This window comes from Dipodomys merriami, unplaced genomic scaffold (assembly GCF_024711535.1).
Source record: "Dipodomys merriami isolate MVZ:Mamm:240054 unplaced genomic scaffold, mDipMer1.0.p SCAF_384, whole genome shotgun sequence".
In the NCBI taxonomy this organism is placed as follows: domain Eukaryota; kingdom Metazoa; phylum Chordata; class Mammalia; order Rodentia; family Heteromyidae; genus Dipodomys; species Dipodomys merriami.
The window spans coordinates 1,006,833-1,024,513 of NW_027205426.1; the positions used below are offsets into that span (position 1 = coordinate 1,006,833).

The 17,681-nt window shown below is 56.3% G+C and overlaps 2 protein-coding genes across 4 annotated transcripts in view; both read right to left on the reverse strand.

Moving 5' to 3' along the window:
- LOC138805081 (phospholipase B-like 1) overlaps positions 1-1,842 on the reverse strand; it is a 17,796-nt gene extending 15,954 nt beyond the window's left edge. The window contains exon 1 of one of the 3 annotated variants that reach the window (XM_069989665.1): positions 1,759-1,842. Coding sequence is in view for 2 of the 3 variants with exons in the window: in XM_069989663.1 (XP_069845764.1) it covers positions 179-332 (154 nt within the window). In the remaining variant the exon portion in view is untranslated. Of the gene's footprint in view, positions 1-178; positions 369-1,758 lie in introns of those variants that run through there. The other 2 variants (XM_069989664.1, XM_069989663.1) reach the window with 2 other exon arrangements.
- LOC138805082 (guanylyl cyclase C-like) lies at positions 1,803-17,593 on the reverse strand (the record flags this gene model as incomplete). The annotated part of the gene is made up of 14 exons (XM_069989666.1): positions 1,803-2,236; positions 3,401-3,477; positions 5,136-5,230; positions 5,700-5,798; positions 7,542-7,716; positions 8,378-8,570; positions 9,567-9,725; positions 10,128-10,219; positions 11,160-11,248; positions 11,892-12,029; positions 13,233-13,365; positions 14,225-14,311; positions 15,953-16,057; positions 17,522-17,593. Coding segments are annotated over 14 exons (1,689 nt in total), but the record flags the coding sequence as incomplete, so codon positions are not given.
- Positions 17,594-17,681: the final 88 nt, after the last annotated feature.

Consider the following 17,681-nt stretch of genomic DNA (forward strand, 5'->3'; position numbering starts at 1 on the left):
GCGCCCGCACCTTCGGGGCCCCCCGCCCGCACCTTCGGGGGCGCCCCCCCCGCACCTTCGGGGTGTCCCCCCCCAGCCCGCACCTTCGGGGGCGCCCCCCCGCACCTTCGGGGCGCCCCCCCCCGCCCGCACCTTCGGGGCGCCCCCCCGCACCTTCGGGGCGCCCCCCCGCCCGCACCTTCGGGGCGCCCCCCCGCACCTTCGGGGGTGTCCGGGAGGTCCGGGAGGTCCGGGAAGTCGGGCGCGTCCGGCGCCCCGCGCCCCGCGGCCCAGGTCAGCAGCAGCGGCAGCAGCAGCAGCGGCGGCGGCGGCGGCCCGGGGCGCCCCGACATCGCTCCTGCCGGCGGCCGGGAAGTCGGTGCGCGGCCGCGGCCGGGCGGCGCCGGGCGGGGGGGGGGGGGGGGGTCGGGGCGCCGCTCCGCCTCCGCCTCGGCCTGGACCGCGCCCCGCCGCCGCCGCCGCCGCCGCCCGGACATTGTGAAGTCGGGGGGCCCCGGGGCCCATTGTGAAGTAGGCCGGGCCCCCGCCCCGCACGGCCTGCACCCCGGCCAGGACCCAGCCAGGACCCCCTGACCCCAGCCAGGACCCCAGCCAGGACCCCCTGACCCCAGCCAGGACCCCAGCCAGGACCCCCTGACCCCAGCCAGGACCCCAGCCAGCCCCCAGCCAGGACCCCAGCCAGGACCCCCTGACCCCAGCCAGGACCCCAGCCAGGACCCCCTGACCCCAGCCAGGACCCCAGCCAGGACCCCAGCCAGGACCCCCTGACCCCAGCCAGGACCCCAGCCAGCCCCCAGCCAGGACCCCAGCCAGGACCCCAGCCCCCAGCCAGGACCCCAGCCAGGACCCCAGCCAGGACCCCAGCCCCCAGCCAGGACCCCAGCCAGGACCCCAGCCCCCAGCCAGGACCCCAGCCAGCCCCCAGCCAGGACCCCAGCCAGCCCCCAGCCAGGACCCCAGCCAGGACCCCAGCCAGGACCCCAGCCAGCCCCCAGCCAGGACCCCAGCCAGGACCCCAGCCAGCCCCCAGCCAGGACCCCAGCCAGGACCCCAGCCAGGACCCCAGCCAGGACCCCCTGCCCCCAGCCAGGACCTCCAGCCCCCAGCCAGTCCCCCCTGACCCCAGCCAGGACCCCCAGCCAGGACCCCAGCCAGGACCTCAGCCAGGACCCCAGCCAGGACCCCAGCCAGCCCCCAGCCAGGACCCCCTGACCCCAGCCAGGACCCCAGCCAGGACCCCCTGACCCCAGCCAGGACCCCCAGCCCCCAGCCAGGACCTCCAGCCCCCAGCCAGCCCCCAGCCAGGACCCTTAACCCTCAGCCAGGACCCCCAGCCCCCAGCCAGGACCCCCAGCCCCCCAGCCCCCAGCCAGGGCCCCAGCCCCGAAGCTGCTGCTGAGTCCGCTGAGAACTCACTTTTCTTCTCAAAAGCACAAGGAGAAAGACCCTGTCACCCGGGTTCCCAGGAGGCCAAGACCCGAGGATCACGGGCCGAGGCCAGCCAGGGTAGGAAAGGCCCTGAGGCCCTGATCTCCAGTGAACCACCAGAAAACCAGACGTGGCGCCGTGGCTCATGTGGTAGAGCACCAGCCTTGAGTGAAAGAGCTCAGGGACAGCACCCAGGCCCTGAGTTCAAGACCCAGGACCCAGGACCAACCAAAACAACAACAACCCCTCTTAGCTTCCAACACAAACACACACACACACACACACACACACACACACACACACACACACACACACACACACACACACTACCTTTAGAACTGTAGTCCTCCCTTCATGGACAAACCAGCCAGGAGTTCACAGTGCATTTTAATGGAGATCAGGGATTGAAAATGGAATCGGGAGGATTGAAATACAAAGAAATCCACGCGTACAGAAAGGGGAACAAAGCACCAGGAAACAAAACAAAAACAAACTTTGGGGGGGGGGAGACATTATAGGAACTTTGTCACAGAGTTCCCCCCGTTAACCCCACAGATTCTTGGGGTCTCCCCCCAGAGGCTGGGGTTGTACCTGGGAGCAGGGAACCCGCATACCCCCTCCCACGGCGCAGGTCTAGAAATAGGTGTCGTGCTGGTCGGGGGTGCTGAGGTGCAGGTACTCCAGGCCGCTGCCCTTGTAGCTGGCCACGCGCCGGGGCCTCGGCCGCTGCAGCCCCGCCGCCCGCCGCCGCTGCAGAGCGCTCACGATCAGGTCGGAGAACTCGGCCTGCAGGCGCTGCTGGTTCTCCCTGGGAGGAGAGGAGGGCAGGGGAGGTTCACCCCAGGGGTCACCTCCAGAACGCTTCTCTGGAAGCCCCAGAGAAGGGGGCTTTGGCATGAGCCCTCTCTCTCTCTGTGTCTCTGTGTCTCTGTGTCTCTGTGTCTGTCTCTGTCTCTCATGACATACGTAAGCTCTATATGTCATTCTATATTGCTAAGTAGATATAATTATATTATTACGCATCATATACAATTATATGCAATTATATCGTTACATGTAATTACATAGTTATGGCTTATATTAGATATAATCGACTTTACTTATAATTAGGTGGAATATATACAATTTAGAATAAGGTACAACATAAGGTTATATAGATAATCTTTGACACAGATATAGATATATAGACATATAATATAGATACTATATGATGTATAATACAAATATATGATATATCACATATAACCAAGATATTACATATGATATGTAATTATATAACATACAGCAATACATCATATTTTACAGGTGTATAGTTATGTATAGGTATAATATATACTATACTCTAGCTATATAGTTATATTTGGCTATAATATATGCTATATTACAGCTATATCGTTATATTTGGATATGATATAAACTATAGTCTAGCTATAGTTATATTTGGCTATAACATATACTATGTTATGGCTACAGTTATATTTGGGTATGATATAAACTATTCTAGTTATACGTGTCTGTCTGGGCATGATATATACTGTAGTCTAGTTATATTGTTGCATATAGCTATAATAACATATAGTATATAAGGTGTGTAACACACCGAAGACAGACATATTTAATTGGACAGTTAGAAGCGGTCCTGTCAGAATGCAGGAGAAAGGCACGCAGGCAAACATGAAGGCGCGCTCCATGGAAGGTTCCAGATGGTTCTCCTGGGGCCTCCTTCCCAGGGAAGGGTGTCTGGGTACCGTGTCTGACCACAGCAGCCCAGGCTAGGGGGGCATTTTGTGGGTGGGTGGGTGAGGCCTCGAAGTCCTCGGTCAGTCCCCAAGCCCCGGGTCCCCTCAGCCTCGCACCCTGGGGGCCCAGCGGGGGTCCCCTCAGCCCGTGTGCCCCTCAGCCTCGCACCCTGGGGGCCCAGCGGGGATCCCCCTCAGCCCCACGCCCTGGGGACCGGTCACCCCGCACTCACACGGTGGGAGGGGGCGGCAGGTTGTACTCCTGGTCCTTCATGCCCGTCAGCCAGTAAGTGATCTCCGTCCCTCGGCCCTGGGGAGACAGATGGGGGTCCCCTGGAGTACTGCACCCCAGAACCCCAGCCCCAGGCTCCCACAGGAACTGCGTCCAAGGGGGAAGAGATTTACCCCCCTGTGATCCCCACACACACGTGTTTATCTCCAGATGTCTTCCGAAAACCAATCGATCAATCAGTCAATCAATCTCTCACCAGATTGGTTTTTGCCAAACTAGTATTCTCCTTTGCCCCCAAATGATCGATCGCTCAAAACCCCTCCCATGTGAAAACCGATCATTCGGTTATGCCAACTAATCAGCGCTTTAGGCTGCTGGTGGTGGTGGTTGGGTTTCATTTTCTTTCACCAGAAAGTTCTGGTTCCAAACTTTTGTGATCAGTCCTCCGACCTCACGCGTGTGAGAGCTATAAACACGAGTGCACACAGATCAGAAAGCCTGAAGTGTGTTCATTGGTCTAGTTCCTCTGGGGGCTAGAAAACGGACAGAGCAGGGCTGGGCAGGTGGTTCAAGGGTAGAGCGCTCGCCTCACAGGCTTGGAGCCCTGGGTTCGATTCCTCAGTATACATCCACAGAAAAAGCTGGAAGTGGTGCTGTGGCTCACGTGGTAGAGCACCAACCTTGAGCAAAAAGCAGCTCAGGGACAGTGCTCAGGCCCTGAGTTCAAGCCTCAGGATTGGAAAAAAAAAACCCTATATATATAGATATAGTATATATTATATATATAACTATATATGCAATGGCTACACACATATGTATTTATAAAATCACTTCATATATACACGTGCAATCTGCAAACCACTGATGGCGTGGAGGAAAATGCTTCTGTGTAGAAAAGGTTTTAGGTTTTCATTTTTCCCTGGAATATGCATTTATGGACGATTCAGACAGCGTGCGTTAGGACATTTTTACGATGGGGTTGGATCGCTGCTTGTGCCCAGCACCAGCTTTCCAGCCGGGACCAGTGGCTCACGCCTGTAATCCTAGCTACTCAGGAGGCCACCATCTGCAGTGCTGAGGTTCTGAACGCCTCTAGTTCTAACCAGCCAGCCAGAAAAATCTGGACTGGAGTCTTGATCCAAGTGGTGGAGCACCAGCTGTGAACAAGAAAGCTGAGCCAGACAAGCGTGAGGCCCAGAGTTCAAGTTCTGGTACTGGCACAAAAACAGAGATACAGCTTCTTGATCTAAGCTCACTCCCCAGCCCCCAGGCCTCTCCCCCTGGAACATTTGCACAAGCAGAACATTTGTACAAGTGTTTGGAAACGTGAGCTGGTGTGTGGCCGCGCTGGGCAATCCCACCGGTCTAGAGCACTCAGAGGAAGAGACGCGACCACAGGCTGGGCCTGTTGCAGGGGGGAAGTTGAGGAAACTCTGAGAGGAAGTGAGGATGAGGGGTGGGGCGCGTTCTGCCTGGCCGCACCCAGAGCTCCTGGGCGGGAGCCGAGTTGGAGGAGAAAACACCTGCCACCCTTAGAGCCCAGCCCTGAGTTCAAAACACCCCAGGGGCTTTAAAACACACTATTTGAATACAGGAAGTTCTGGGTTTGGATGCTTCTGGAAGGTTTCTCGTCCTGGTTAGCTGGATGGCTGTGGAGAACCCTGTACTGTCCAGCCAAGTCTGCGGGGCGGGGGGGATCACGCCGGCCCCCAAATCTTCATGTTGCATCGCCTTACCTTTAAGTAGGTCTCTCCTCGCTCTTCGTACAGGAACCGGCTCTGCGTTCTCTTCAAGATGGCCACCGTGGAGCCGCTCATGTGAATCCTCAGGGCTGGATGATGAGGGCCGCATGGGGTCTGGCTCTGGGGCTCTGATCGCCTCCTCCGACCCCCAAATACCCAACGCCCAGCACACCCATCCCAATCACAGCCAGGGAACCTTAAAAAGATCCTGCCTGCCATCCCAGCTACCCAGGAAGCTGAGATCTGAGGATCGCAGTTCAAAGCCAGCCAGGGCAGGAAAGTCCGTGAGACTCTGATCTCCAAGGAACCACCAGAAAACTGGAAGTGGCGCTGTGGCTCAAGTGGTAGAGCACCAGCTTTGAGTGAAAGAGCTCAGGGACAGCGCCCAGGCCCTGAGTTCAAGCCCAGGACCGACAGACAGACAGACACACACCACAAATCACATCAGCCTCACAACAGTGATATTGGCTGTTCAGCCTTTCCTTTATGGGTGCCTCGTTCCCCAGTGTCCTGCGCCCCACATTAGACCCACAGCCTCCCACGCCTCCCGCTTCTTACGGAGGCCGGTGGACTCCATCCTAGAGGCTGTGTTGACCGTGTCTCCAAACAGACAGTAGCGGGGCATCTTGATCCCCACAACTCCCGCCGCACAGGGGCCTGGTGAGGAAGAAGGGAGGCTGAAGGTGGAGGCCGCGGAGGGGCCGAGTGGAGGCTGGAGGTGGAGGCCGCGGAGGGGCGGAGTGGAATCAGGATGGGGTGTGTCTTGGCTGAGGGGTGGGGTGCCCTGCTCTGACAGTCAGTGTGTGTGTGTGTGTGTGTGTGTGTGTGTGTGTGTGTGTGTGTGTGCACACGCGTGCAGGTGTGTAGGGATGGCACTGGGTTTTGAACTTGGGGCTTTGAGCTTGCCTGCTTGAGCCACGCCTCCCGTGTGTTTCAGAGGTAAAGCCAAGCTAACACATGCAGGGAACACACGGCATGCAGAGTCTGAAGAGCTGAGGTTCCTGGGAGGCCAAGGCAGGAGGACTCAGGCCGGAGTCCACGGAAAAAGGGGTCGCTGGTGAGGGATCGCACAGAGGCGTGAATGCACGGGATTTCATGCAAGGAAAAGTAAGTTCTCCCGGCAATGATAGCTGTTCAAACACCAGAGTAAGCTGTGCTGGAGACCATCCGTTTCCAGGGTCCCCGGGTGCATTGTTATTGGCCTTGGGACCAGTGTGCTTTGCAGAGGATTGAGAGAGATTGCTAGAGATTATTTTTAATTCCTTTCCAACACTTTTCCTATAATACCTGTGATTAATTTACAGGTATTCTGAATCTTCACCTATGATACCTTAAATCTCTGTGAACGCCCGCTGTTAAATGAACTAAATTTGGCCCCGGGCTTAAGACCTAACACCTACCAGGCATGGAAAACACCAGATGCTTAATTTGGAAATAGACATTGTGTAGCAAACATCTGATTCTCAGCCACATAGGACACAGAGGCTCAGCCAATCACAGGCCGCTAATTGATTAAGCCACCCAGAGGCTCAGCCAATCACAGGTCACTAATTGATTAAACCACCCAGAGGCTCAGCCAATCAGGCTGCTAATTGATTAAACCACCCAGAGCCTCAGCCAATCACAGGCTGCTAATTGAGCAAACCACACCCAGAGGCTCTGCCAATCACAGGCTGCTAATTGATTAAACCACCCAGAGGCTCAGCCAATCACAGACCGCTAATTGATTAAACCACCCAGAGGCTCAGCCAATCACAGGCTGCTAATTGATCAAACCACACCCAGAGGTTCAGCCAATCACAGGCTGCTATTATTGATGAAAGCACCCAGAGGCTCAGCCAATCACAGGCTGCTAATTGAGCAAACCACACCCAGATGTTCAGCCAATCAGAGGGTTGTAGCAAACCAAGCACTTTCTCAACTTCTTCCTCTTCCTCTTTTTCTTTCTTTTTTTTTTTCTTTTTAATATTTTTACTACCTCCATTGTAGTTGTACAAGGCGTGGCCATTCAGCAACGCAGTTCTTGCTTTCTTCCTTTCTCTCCTCCCCTCTTTCTCTCCCCTCTCCTCCCTTCCCCTCTTTTTTCCATTTTTTTTCCTTCCCTTCCTTTCCTTTCTGTGCCAGTCCTGGGTCTTGAACTCAGGGCCTGGGCACTGTCCCTGAGCTCTTTCACTCAAGGCTGGTGCTCTACCCCGTGAGCCACAGCTCCACTTCCAGTTTTCTGCTGGTTCCTTGGAGATCAGAGTCTCACGGACTTTCCTGCCCGGGCTGGCTTTGAACCGCGATCCTCAGCTCTCAGCCTCCTGAGTCGCTGGGATGCCAGGCGTGCGACCCTGCCCCTCCCCCCCAGCTCTCTCTGTGCTTTGGGAGGACTCGGGCTGTGGACGCGGCCTCACCCACCCGAGTGCACGCCGATGCGGATCCAAACGGGCAGGCCGGGCAGGTGCTCCAGCTCGAAGGTGCCCATGAAGCTGAGGATGTCCAGGGCCATCTTGGCGATGTCCACCGCGTGCCGGTTGCCGTTCCTCTGGGGCAGACCACTGGCCACCACATAGGCGTCGCCGATGGTTTCTACCTGGGAGAGACCCTCTCTCGTCACCAGCTGCGCTGGGACCTGTTTAATCTCTGCAGAAAACTCCCCCAGAGCGTGGGCCGGGTGACACACAGAAACCAAACAACAAGACGGGAAAAGCGCTGGAGCGACGTCTCCTGCGGGACCCAAGGCCAATTTCTTCCAAGCTTTGGTAATAGTCTGATTACACGAATGATAAAACTGCTCTCAAAGATTCTGGGCCTATAAAAGTACGCCTTAATTGGCTGAAATTGCACAGGTGTGACAATTGGGTAACGGCTTCTATAATCTGAGGGTTTCTTTATCATCGTAGGCTGGAATGAGCTACCTGGACAATACTTCTCATACTCTACCTCCTGTTGGGCTAAAAATAATAATAATAATAATTTGTAGGGGCTGGGAAGGTGGCTCAGTGGTAGAGCGCTTGCCTTGCATGCCTGAGGCCCTGGATTCGAGTCCTCAGCACCCATATAAGCAAAAAGAAAAAAGCTGGAAGTGGCGCCATGGCTCATGTGGTAGAGCACCAGCCTTGAGTGAAAGAGCTCAGGGACAGCGCCCAGGTCGTGAGTTCAAGAGCCAGGACCGACAATGGGGGTGTGGGGAGCTGGGGGCCCCGGCCTGTCGAGAGGTGGCGCGTGCCGTGGCCACACGTGGCCGTCCGCACCTTGTAGACGTCGTGGCGGTCCACGATGTGGTCGAAGCTGCGGTACATGTCGTTGAGCATGTCCACCACCTCCATGGGCGAGCTGTACTTGCAGATGGTGGTGAAGCCCACGATGTCGCTGAAGTACACCGTCACCTCCTCGTACAGTTCCGGCTCCACCACGCCCTTCTCCTTCAGAGACTGCACCACCAGCCTGGGGGGGGGGGACACGGTGGGGAGCCAGGGCCCGCGGGACGCAGGGGCCGGGCGGTGGACCGCCCGGTGCCCCGAGGCCTCGGAAGGACCTGGATGTGGGTTGCTGAGCAGCGTGGAGGGTACAGCGCTGGAGCTCCCCCTCCATCATCCATTGCTCCGACATCTACTCCAGGCCTGGAGAATGGCTCATTCCCTTCCCTTCTCCTCCCCCCAGCAGCCATGCCCGACCTGGGGTGCCCCTCCCCCTTCTTCATGAGCCCACAGTGTGGCCCACCCCTGTCATCCCGGCTCCTCAGGAGGCTGAGATCTGAGGATCACGGTTCAAAGCCAGCCTGGGCAAGAAAATCCATGAGACTCTGATCTTCCATGAACCACCAGAAAACCAGAAGTGGAGCTGTGGCTCAAAGGGTAGAGCGCCAGCCTTGAGTGGAAAATCTCAGGGACAGCGCCCAGGCCCTGAGTTCAAGCCCCACCAAAACCCAAAAACAAACAAAAAAAAGAGAATATGCTAGAAGAAATGATCTATAGCGATAAGAAAACCCCCAAGAGGCTGGGAAGGTGGCGCAGTGGTCGAGTGCTCGCCCAGCGTGCATGAAGCCCTGGGTTCAATTCCTTAGCACCACATACAACAGAAAAAGCCAGAAGTGGAGCCATGGCTCAAGAAGTAGAGCGCCAGCCTTGAGCTGAAGAGCTCAGGGACAGCACCAGGCCCTGAGTTCAAGTCCCAGGACTGGCAGAAAGATAAAGAAAGAAGGAAGGAAGGAAGGAAGGAAGGAAGGAAGGAAGGAAGGAAGGAAGGAAGGAAGGAAGAAAGATGGAAGGAAGGAAGGAAGGAAGGAAGGAAGGAAGGAAGAAAGATGGAAGGAAGGAAGGAAGGAAGGAAGGAAGGAAGGAAATCCCCCACCCCAAATAACAGTGGGGGGGGCAGGGAGGAGGAGGCCATGGCTGGCCCCCAGGCCTGCGGGGGTGGGGAGGCTGCCGAGGCCAGCCTCACCTGGGGAGCAGCATGAAGTTCAGCCGGTCGGCCCGGTCCCGCTCAGACTTGTACAGCTGCGTCCTCTCCTCCACCAGGTGCTCCAGGTTCCGAGAATACAGCTGCAGGCGCCGGATGAGCGTGTCCATGTACGACTCGTTCTTCTGGTCGTGAAACAGGCTGCGTGGTGGGGGGAGGGGAAAGGGGGTGCAGAGCGACTCAGATGCCACTGAGGGGGTTACTGCCGGGCGCCGGCACTCACACCTGTCATCCCGGCTACTCAGGAGGCTGAGATCTGAGGATCACAGTTCAAAGCCAGCCTGGGCAGGAAAGTCCATGAGACTCTGATCTCCCATGAACCACCAGAAAACCAGAAGTGGAGCTGTGGCTCAAGTGGTAGAGCGCCAGCCTTGAGTGAAAGAGCTCAGGCCCTGAGTTCAAGACCCAGGACTGACAAAAAACAAAAAAGAAGAGCCACTCTCCTTCTTTGGACGCCGTCGAATGAAAATGATCATGGGGGAAGGAAGCAAAAAACCAAAGCCCGCAGCCCCGTGTGAAGGAAAGTCCACGCCCGAGCCGTACCCAAATAACTTGGCGAGCGTGCTCTCGATTCTCTTGAAGTCCGGCCTCCTCTCTGGGTCCTCCTCCCAGCAGCTTTTGATCAGCAGGTACACCTGCCAGAAGAAAGGGAGAGCCCCACACCGGAGCTCACGCCTGCCATCCCGGCTACTCAGGAGGCTGAGATCTGAGGATCACGGTTCAAAGCCAGCCCCGGGCAGGGAAATCCGTGAGACTCTGATCTCCAGGGAACCACCAGCAAACCAGAAGTGGCGCTGTGGCTCAAGTGGTAGAGCACCAGCCTTGAGTGAAAGAGCTCAGGGACAGATTTCAAGCCTCAGGACCGGCAAAAAAACAAAACAAAACAACAACAAAAAAAACCAGAGGCAAAACTATTACAACCATCACCACCACCAAACCCTAAGAATGGTGACTTGTAGAAGTGTCCATTTCCTACTTTGTGGGAAATCAAAACTGTCAGATAAGAGGCGGTTGCATTTTTTTTTTTTTTTTGGTTGGTCGTGGGTCTTGAACTCAGGGCCTGGGCGCTGTCCCTCAGCTCTTCAGCTCAAGGCTGGCGCTCTACCACTTGAGCCACAGCGCCACTTCCAGTTTTCTAATGGTTTATTGGAGATCAGAGTCTCACGGACTTTCCTGCCCAGGCTGGCTTTGCACCATGATCCTCAGATCTCAGCCTCCTGAGTAGCTGGGATGACAGGTGGGAGCCACCGGCGCCCGGCTTGCATTCTTTTTTCTAAACGGGGAGAGGTCTTGTAGGAGGAGATTCCCTGAGAAATCCCCAACTCGGACAATTTTGTTGGGGGACCCCCTCCCCTCAAATGCAGTCACCCACGTCCTGGGAGGAAGGAGAAGGCAGGCTGGAGACAGGGAGAGGCGCAGAGCTAAGAGGCAGTGCGTGAAGCATGGGCCACAAGCCAGGGGATGTTAGCCACCCCCAGAAGGTTCTAGAAGAGGCAGTGTGCCTCAACCTCAGACTGGAGGCCGACGCCCAGAGCCTCCAGAGGCATTTTGGGGGGAGGCGGGGGGAGCACTCACTTCCAGCTCATTTTCCTCAGCCGTTTCCAGAAACAGGTCTGGGCGGAAGGCCTGCCCTCCGTTGTAGTTTTCCACTCGGAAAATCTTCTCTGGTGGGACGAGAGGAAATGACAAGTTTAGACACCACCCCGGGGTGGAGCCTCGGTGGGGGGGGGGCCAGGAGAGGAATGGGTTAATTTGGGAGGGCCGTGGAGAGGTCTGAGGATCGTGGTCCCCACGAAACTCGTCTCTAAAATTAAAAAGAAGAGGAAGCGGGGCTGTGGCTCAGGTGGTGGAGCGCCAGCCTGGAGCACAGAAGCTCCCCGAGCGTGGTCTGAGCGAGCGGGAGCGTGCGCGGGTCCTGGGCCTTGCACACTGGCGTGGCCTTGCACACTGGAGGACTGGCCTCCAATGGAGAGCCTCCCCTCCTCAGCCTCCCCTCCGGCCGGTCAGGGGTCAGTCAGCCCTGTTCTCCTTGTGGGGAACCCGAGGGTGGGCTGGGGGGGGGGTGGGGAGGGGGATGGTCAGGGAAGATTCTGGAACAAGGGCAGTGACACCAGACCTAGTGGTGGACACTGTCCACGCCTTCCAGAATGTTCTGACATGCTTTCAAGGTGTGGATGGAGGAGGCCAGTGTGCATGGCCTGCAGGCCCCTGTCTGGCCCATACCCAGGGCTCCCCCCACCCACCCAGGGCCCCCCCAAGCCCAGGGCTCCCCACACCCTGCCCCGGACCCCGCAGCCGCGCCCCTACCCTTGCGCTCGCGGCAGCTGAGCGTGTGGAAGGTCTCCTTGCGCAGCACGATCTCCTGGCCCACCACCCCGAAGCTGTACACGTCCCCCTTCTGCGACACGCCCGCCCCACGCAGATGCTCCGGGGCCGTCCACAGGTCTGCGGGCGGGGCGCATCAGTGCCGCCGCCCTCCCACCCTCCCTCCCATCCCTCCCTCCTTCCTTCCTTCCCTCCCTTCCTCCCTTCCTCCCCCCTCTTCCCTTCCCTTCCTTCCCATTCCCTCCCTCCTTCCCCCTTCCTTCCCACCCTCCCTCTTTCCTTCCCTCCCTCCCTTCCCTCTCTCCTTCCGTCCCTCCCTCCTTTCCCTCCCTCTTTCCTTCCCTTCCTTCCTTCCTTCCCTCTCTCTCTCCTTCCCTCCCGCCCTTCCCTCTCTCCTTCCCTCCTTCCTCCCCTCCTTACTTCCCATTCCCTCCTTCCTTCCCTCTCTCCTTCCATTCTTCCTTCCTTCCTTCTTTCCTTCCTTCCTTCTTCCCTCCTCCCTGTCTTCCTTCCTTCCCACCCTCCCTCTTTTCTTCCCTCCCCTCCCTCTTCTCTCCTTTCCTCTTCCCACCCTCCCTCCCTTTCTCCTTCCCTCCTTCCCTCCTCCCCTCCTTCCTTCTTTTCTTTCCTTTCTCTTCCTGCTTGCCTCCCTCCCTCCTTCCTTCCCTCTCTCCCTTCTTCCTCACTTCCCTCCCTCTTTCCCTCCCATCCTCTCTCCCTCCTTCCATCCCTCCCTCCCTCCTCCCCTCCTTCCTTCCTTCCTTCCTTCCCTCCCTCCCTCTTTCCCTCCCTCTTCCTTCCTTTCCCTGCCTCCCTCCCTTCCCACCCTCCCTCCTTCCTTCTCTCCCTCCCTTCCTTCCCTCTTCCTTCCTTCCCTCCCTCCCTCCTTCCCTCCCTCTTCCTTCCTTCCTTCCTTCCTCCCTCCTTCCCTCCCTCTTCCTTCCTTCCCTCCCTCTTTCCCTCCCTCTTCCTTCCTTCCTTCCTTCCTCCCTCCTTCCCTCCCTCTTCCTTCCTTCCTTCCCTCCCTCCCTCCCTCTTCCTTCCTTCCTTCCCTCCCTTCCTCCTTCCCTCCCTCCCTTCTTCCCTCCCTCTTCCTTCCTTCCTTCCTCCCTCCATCCCTCCCTCTTCCTTCCCTCCCTCTCTCCCTCCCTTCCTCCCTCCCTCCCTTCCACTGGGCAGCGCCCATGTCTTGAGCGTTGGGTGCTGGGGTGACATGGATGGGACAGGAAGCTCGGGCGACACCCTGGTGACCCCCGCGACCCCAGCACGCCCCCCCGTGCCCCCGCCCCCCGCCCTGCGCCCCTGGAACCCGGCCGCGCCCACCTTTCCTGGGCGGCAGGATGGAGTTGCAGCCGAAGTCTGTGATCTTCACCACCATGCGGCTGTCCACCACGCAGTTGGTGGACTTGAGGCGGCCGTGCACCTCCACCTTGCTGGCGTGCAGGTAGGACATGCCCTGCGGGCGGCGGCATGGTGTGCGGGACGCGCGGACACAGAGCCGGTGCCCGGCCCGGCCCCAGGCGTCCCCACCCTAACCCGCCTTCCCACATCCACGCGCCTTCCTTTGCTTTCCTGTGCTGGTCCTGGGACTCGAACTCAGGGCCTGGGCGCTGTCCCTGAGCTCGTTCACTCAAGGCTGGCGCTCTACCACTTGAGCCACAGCGCCACTTCCAGTTTTCTGGTGGCTCATGGGAGATCAGAGTCTCATGGACTTTCCTGCCCAGAGTTGGCTTTGAACTGAGATCCTCAGATCTCAGCCTCCTGAGGAGCCGGGATTTGACTCCATTTTTTTTAACCTGGCCCTGGGCATGGGCGCCAGGTCCTATGTTGAACCCCATCTGCAAACAGCACCGCGACCCGCAGTCAGGAAGAGGTCACCACTACTCAAGAAAGGGGCGGGGTGCTGCTGCTCACGCCTGTCATCCCAGCTGCTCAGGAGGCTGAGATCTGAAGATCGCAGTTCAAAGCCAGCCCTGGGCAGCAAAGTCCGTGAGACTCTGATCTCCAAGGAACCACCAGAAAACCAGAAGTGGCTCTGTGGCTCAAGTGGTAGAGCACCAGCCGTGAGGGAAAGAGCTGAGGGACAGCGCCCAGGCCCTGAGTTCAAGCCCCAGCACAATGAATGAATGAATGAATGAATGGAAATAAATCGAGGCCTGGTTTCCTTTGTCAGGACGCTGGCTCTGGTGTGTGAAGGGCTGCGGTGTGAGCTCAGGGCCTGGCTGGTGGCCCATGGCTCCGTCGCCCGTGGCTCCGTCGCCCGTGGCTCCATCGCCCGTGGCACCGTCATGAGCGTCCGCGTCTGCGGCCCTCACCTTGGCGATGTCGTAGAGGACGGAGATCTTAAACTCCCAGTCCATGAAGGTGCCGTCTGGGTAGGAGATGGCGTCGTCCAACACCTCCTGCGGGCGAGGGGCAGGGGCGGTGAGGGGCCTCCAGGGGCCTGCGGGGGGGAGGCTTCCCTGGGGCCACAGTGCCCCCCCCCAGCCTCAGAGCCCAGGTCAGGAGCCCAGGCCAGGGCCCGGGCCCGCCCACGTGTCACCACAAGGGGGCAGCTGCGAGGCCTTCCGAGCACCCAGTGGCACTTGTGGGGGAAGTGGGGGGCAGGTGGGGACTCCCCGTGGGCCTCAGCCTTTATGTGATACATATATATATATATATATATATAATATAAAGCATAGTATACTATGGTCTATCATATCTATCATTACCTATTATATGATATCCATGATGTTACATATTGTATATATTATATTATATGCATTATGATATATTGCATATTATATAATATATAAATTATGATACATTACACGCTATATTTAACATATTATCCACAGTATATTATACATTACCTAGTATATATTATATACATATTGCATGTTACACACTATATATTATATAAATGATGTATATTACATATTATATATTATATACATTATTATATTGTATTTTTTTTCTTTTTGTTTTTTTGGGGTCCGGTTGTAGGGCCTGAACTCTGGGCCTGGGCGCTGTCCCTCAAGCCTTCAGCTCAAGGCTGGCGCTCTACCACTTGAGCCACAGCACCACTTCCGGCTTTTTTCTTATGTGGTACTGAGGAATCGAACCCAGGGCCTCAGGCATGCAAGGCAAGCACTCTACCACTGAGCCACCTTCCCAGCCCCTATATTGTATGTTATAGCATATATTATACCTGTTATAGAATGTAGTATGTAATGTATGTAATTATTTATTTTTTTGCTTATGTGGTGCTGAGGAATCGAACCCAGGGCCTCAGGCATGCAAGGCAAGCACTCTACCACTGAGCCACCTGCCCAGCCCTAATGTATGTAATTATATATCACATGTAAATTATTTGTAAAGTTATCTCATGTAAGTTATATGTATGTATATGTATATATAGCTATGTCATATAGTATATGTGTATGTGTATATATCTGTCATATTAAAGATCACATATATTTATGTATATATGTCTATATCACCTTTTATCCTACATGCATATGTGTACATATATCACATATTATAACAATTATGTCTATATCATAGTTGATTCTATATTAATTATAATTGACATCTTATACACATGTATGTATATGTCTGTCATCCATGATCACATATTACTATGTCTATTGTCATATACTAATCGTATATATTACTATAATCTATATTATATATTATGTGTATATAATATACAATGTGTTATGATATAACCTACACATTCTATATGTTATATGTATATTATGTGTACATGGTGTATATAATACACACGATATAATATGTAATACATCGTGTAATCTGTGATATTATATGTTATAGTAATATATATATAATGTAATAGAATAGAATATATTGTTAATGCACTATGTTATCTAGTATAGTAAGGTAAACGTGTATAACATGTGCACGGTGGGCTATTCACCTATGTGAATGTCAGCTGACACGCATGGTCACGCTTGCGTGTGATGTCACACGCTGTTGGACCCCGTCTATGGACACGCGTGGCGTGGCCGGGTCCCGTGGGCCCGTGGCGTGCGCCCGCTCACCCGCAGAGAGCCCCGCTCGCAGCACTCGATCACTGCAAACACCCTGGCGTCCAGCCGCGTGGTGCCGTAGAACTTGGTGAGGTTGTAGTAGTCGGACTGCAGCAGCTGTGAGGACGGGCGGAGGGAGGGACGGAGGGAGGGACGGAGGGAGGAGGGTGGGCGGGAGCTGGGCTCAGGCTCCATCCTGGTGCCTGGGGGACCCTGATGCATGTTTGAGTCAGTCCTGGGGCTTGAACTCAGGGCCTGGGCGCTTCAAAGCCAACTGTATACCAACTCCACCCACTTTCCAGAAAAATCTAAGGCCTGGTGTAGAGCGCACCAACCCCAGGCCAAACTGGTTTAGCCATCAGACATCTCGATTCAACATGGACATTATTTTCCTGGTAGAACTGTTTTTGTCTTTTTTTTGTCGGTCAGGGGGCTTGGACTCTGGGCCTGGGCGCTGTCCCTGTGCTCTTCAGCTCAAGGTGAGTGCTCTATTGCTTGAGCCACAGCGCCACTTCCGGTTTTCTAGTGGTTTATTGGAGATAAGAGTCTCACAGACTTTCCTGCCTGGGGTGGCTTTGAACTGTGAACCTCAGATCTCAGCCTCCTGAGTAGCTAGGATGACAGACATGAGCCACTGGAGCCCTGCTCCTGGTAGAATTTTTTTTTTTTGGTCTGGTTGTGGGGCCTGAACTCTGGGCCTGGGCGCTGTCCCTCAGCTCTTCAGCTCAAGGCTAGCGCTCTACCACTTGAGCCACAGCACCACTTCTGGCTTTTTTTTTGCCCGCTTATATGGTGCTGAGGACTCGAACCCAGGGCCTCAGGCATGCAAGGCAAGCGCTCCACCACTGAGCCACCTTCCCAGCCCCTCCTGGTAGAATTTTTGAAATGAAGCAAGGGGCCCAGGATTTGGAGGGCAGGGGCTCAGAGTTTGGGGGAGAGGGGCTCAGGGTTTGGAGGTCAGAGGCTCAGGGTTTGGGGGTCAGGGGCTCATAGCTTGGGGGGTCAGAGGCTCAGGGTTTTGGGGTCAGGGGTTCAGAGCTTGGGGGGTCAGAGGCTCAGGGTTTTGGGGTCAGGGGCTCAGGGCTTGGGGGTCAGGGACCCAGGGTTTTGGGGTCAGGGACCCAGGTTTGGGGGTGGGATCCAGGGTTTGGGGGTGGGATCCAGGGTTTTGGGGTCAGGGGCTCAGGATTTTGGAGGACAGGGGCTCAGGGTTTGGGGATCAGGGGCTCAGGGTTTTGGGGATCAGGGACCCAGGGTTTGGGGGTCAGGGGCCCAGGGTTTTGGAGGACAGGGACTCAGGGTTTGGGGGATAGGAGCCCAGGGTTTTAGGGGTCAGGGGCTCAGGGCTTGGGGGTCAGGGGCCCAGGGGTTTGGGGGCTCAAGGTTTGGGGGTCAGGGACCCAGGGTTTTGGGGGTCAGGGGCTCAGGGCTTGGGGGTGGGGCCCAGGGCTTTTGGAATAGGATCCAGGGTTTTGGGGTGGGGCCCGGGGTTTGGGGGTGGGATCCAGGGTTTTGGGGGTGGGGCCCGGGGTTTGGGGGGAGCTCCCTGACCTGTCTCTGGGTGCCCTGCCCGCGCCTCACCTTGTTGAGCTCGATCTTCTGCTTCTCCGTGAAGTCGCCATCGCCGTGCTTCAGGTCCTTGAGGATGACCCTCTGTGGGGGGAGGGGGGGGCAGGGAGATGGGGTCACCTCGTGGCTGGCCGCCAGGGCACTGGGTGTGAGTCACAGCCTGGGCAGAGTG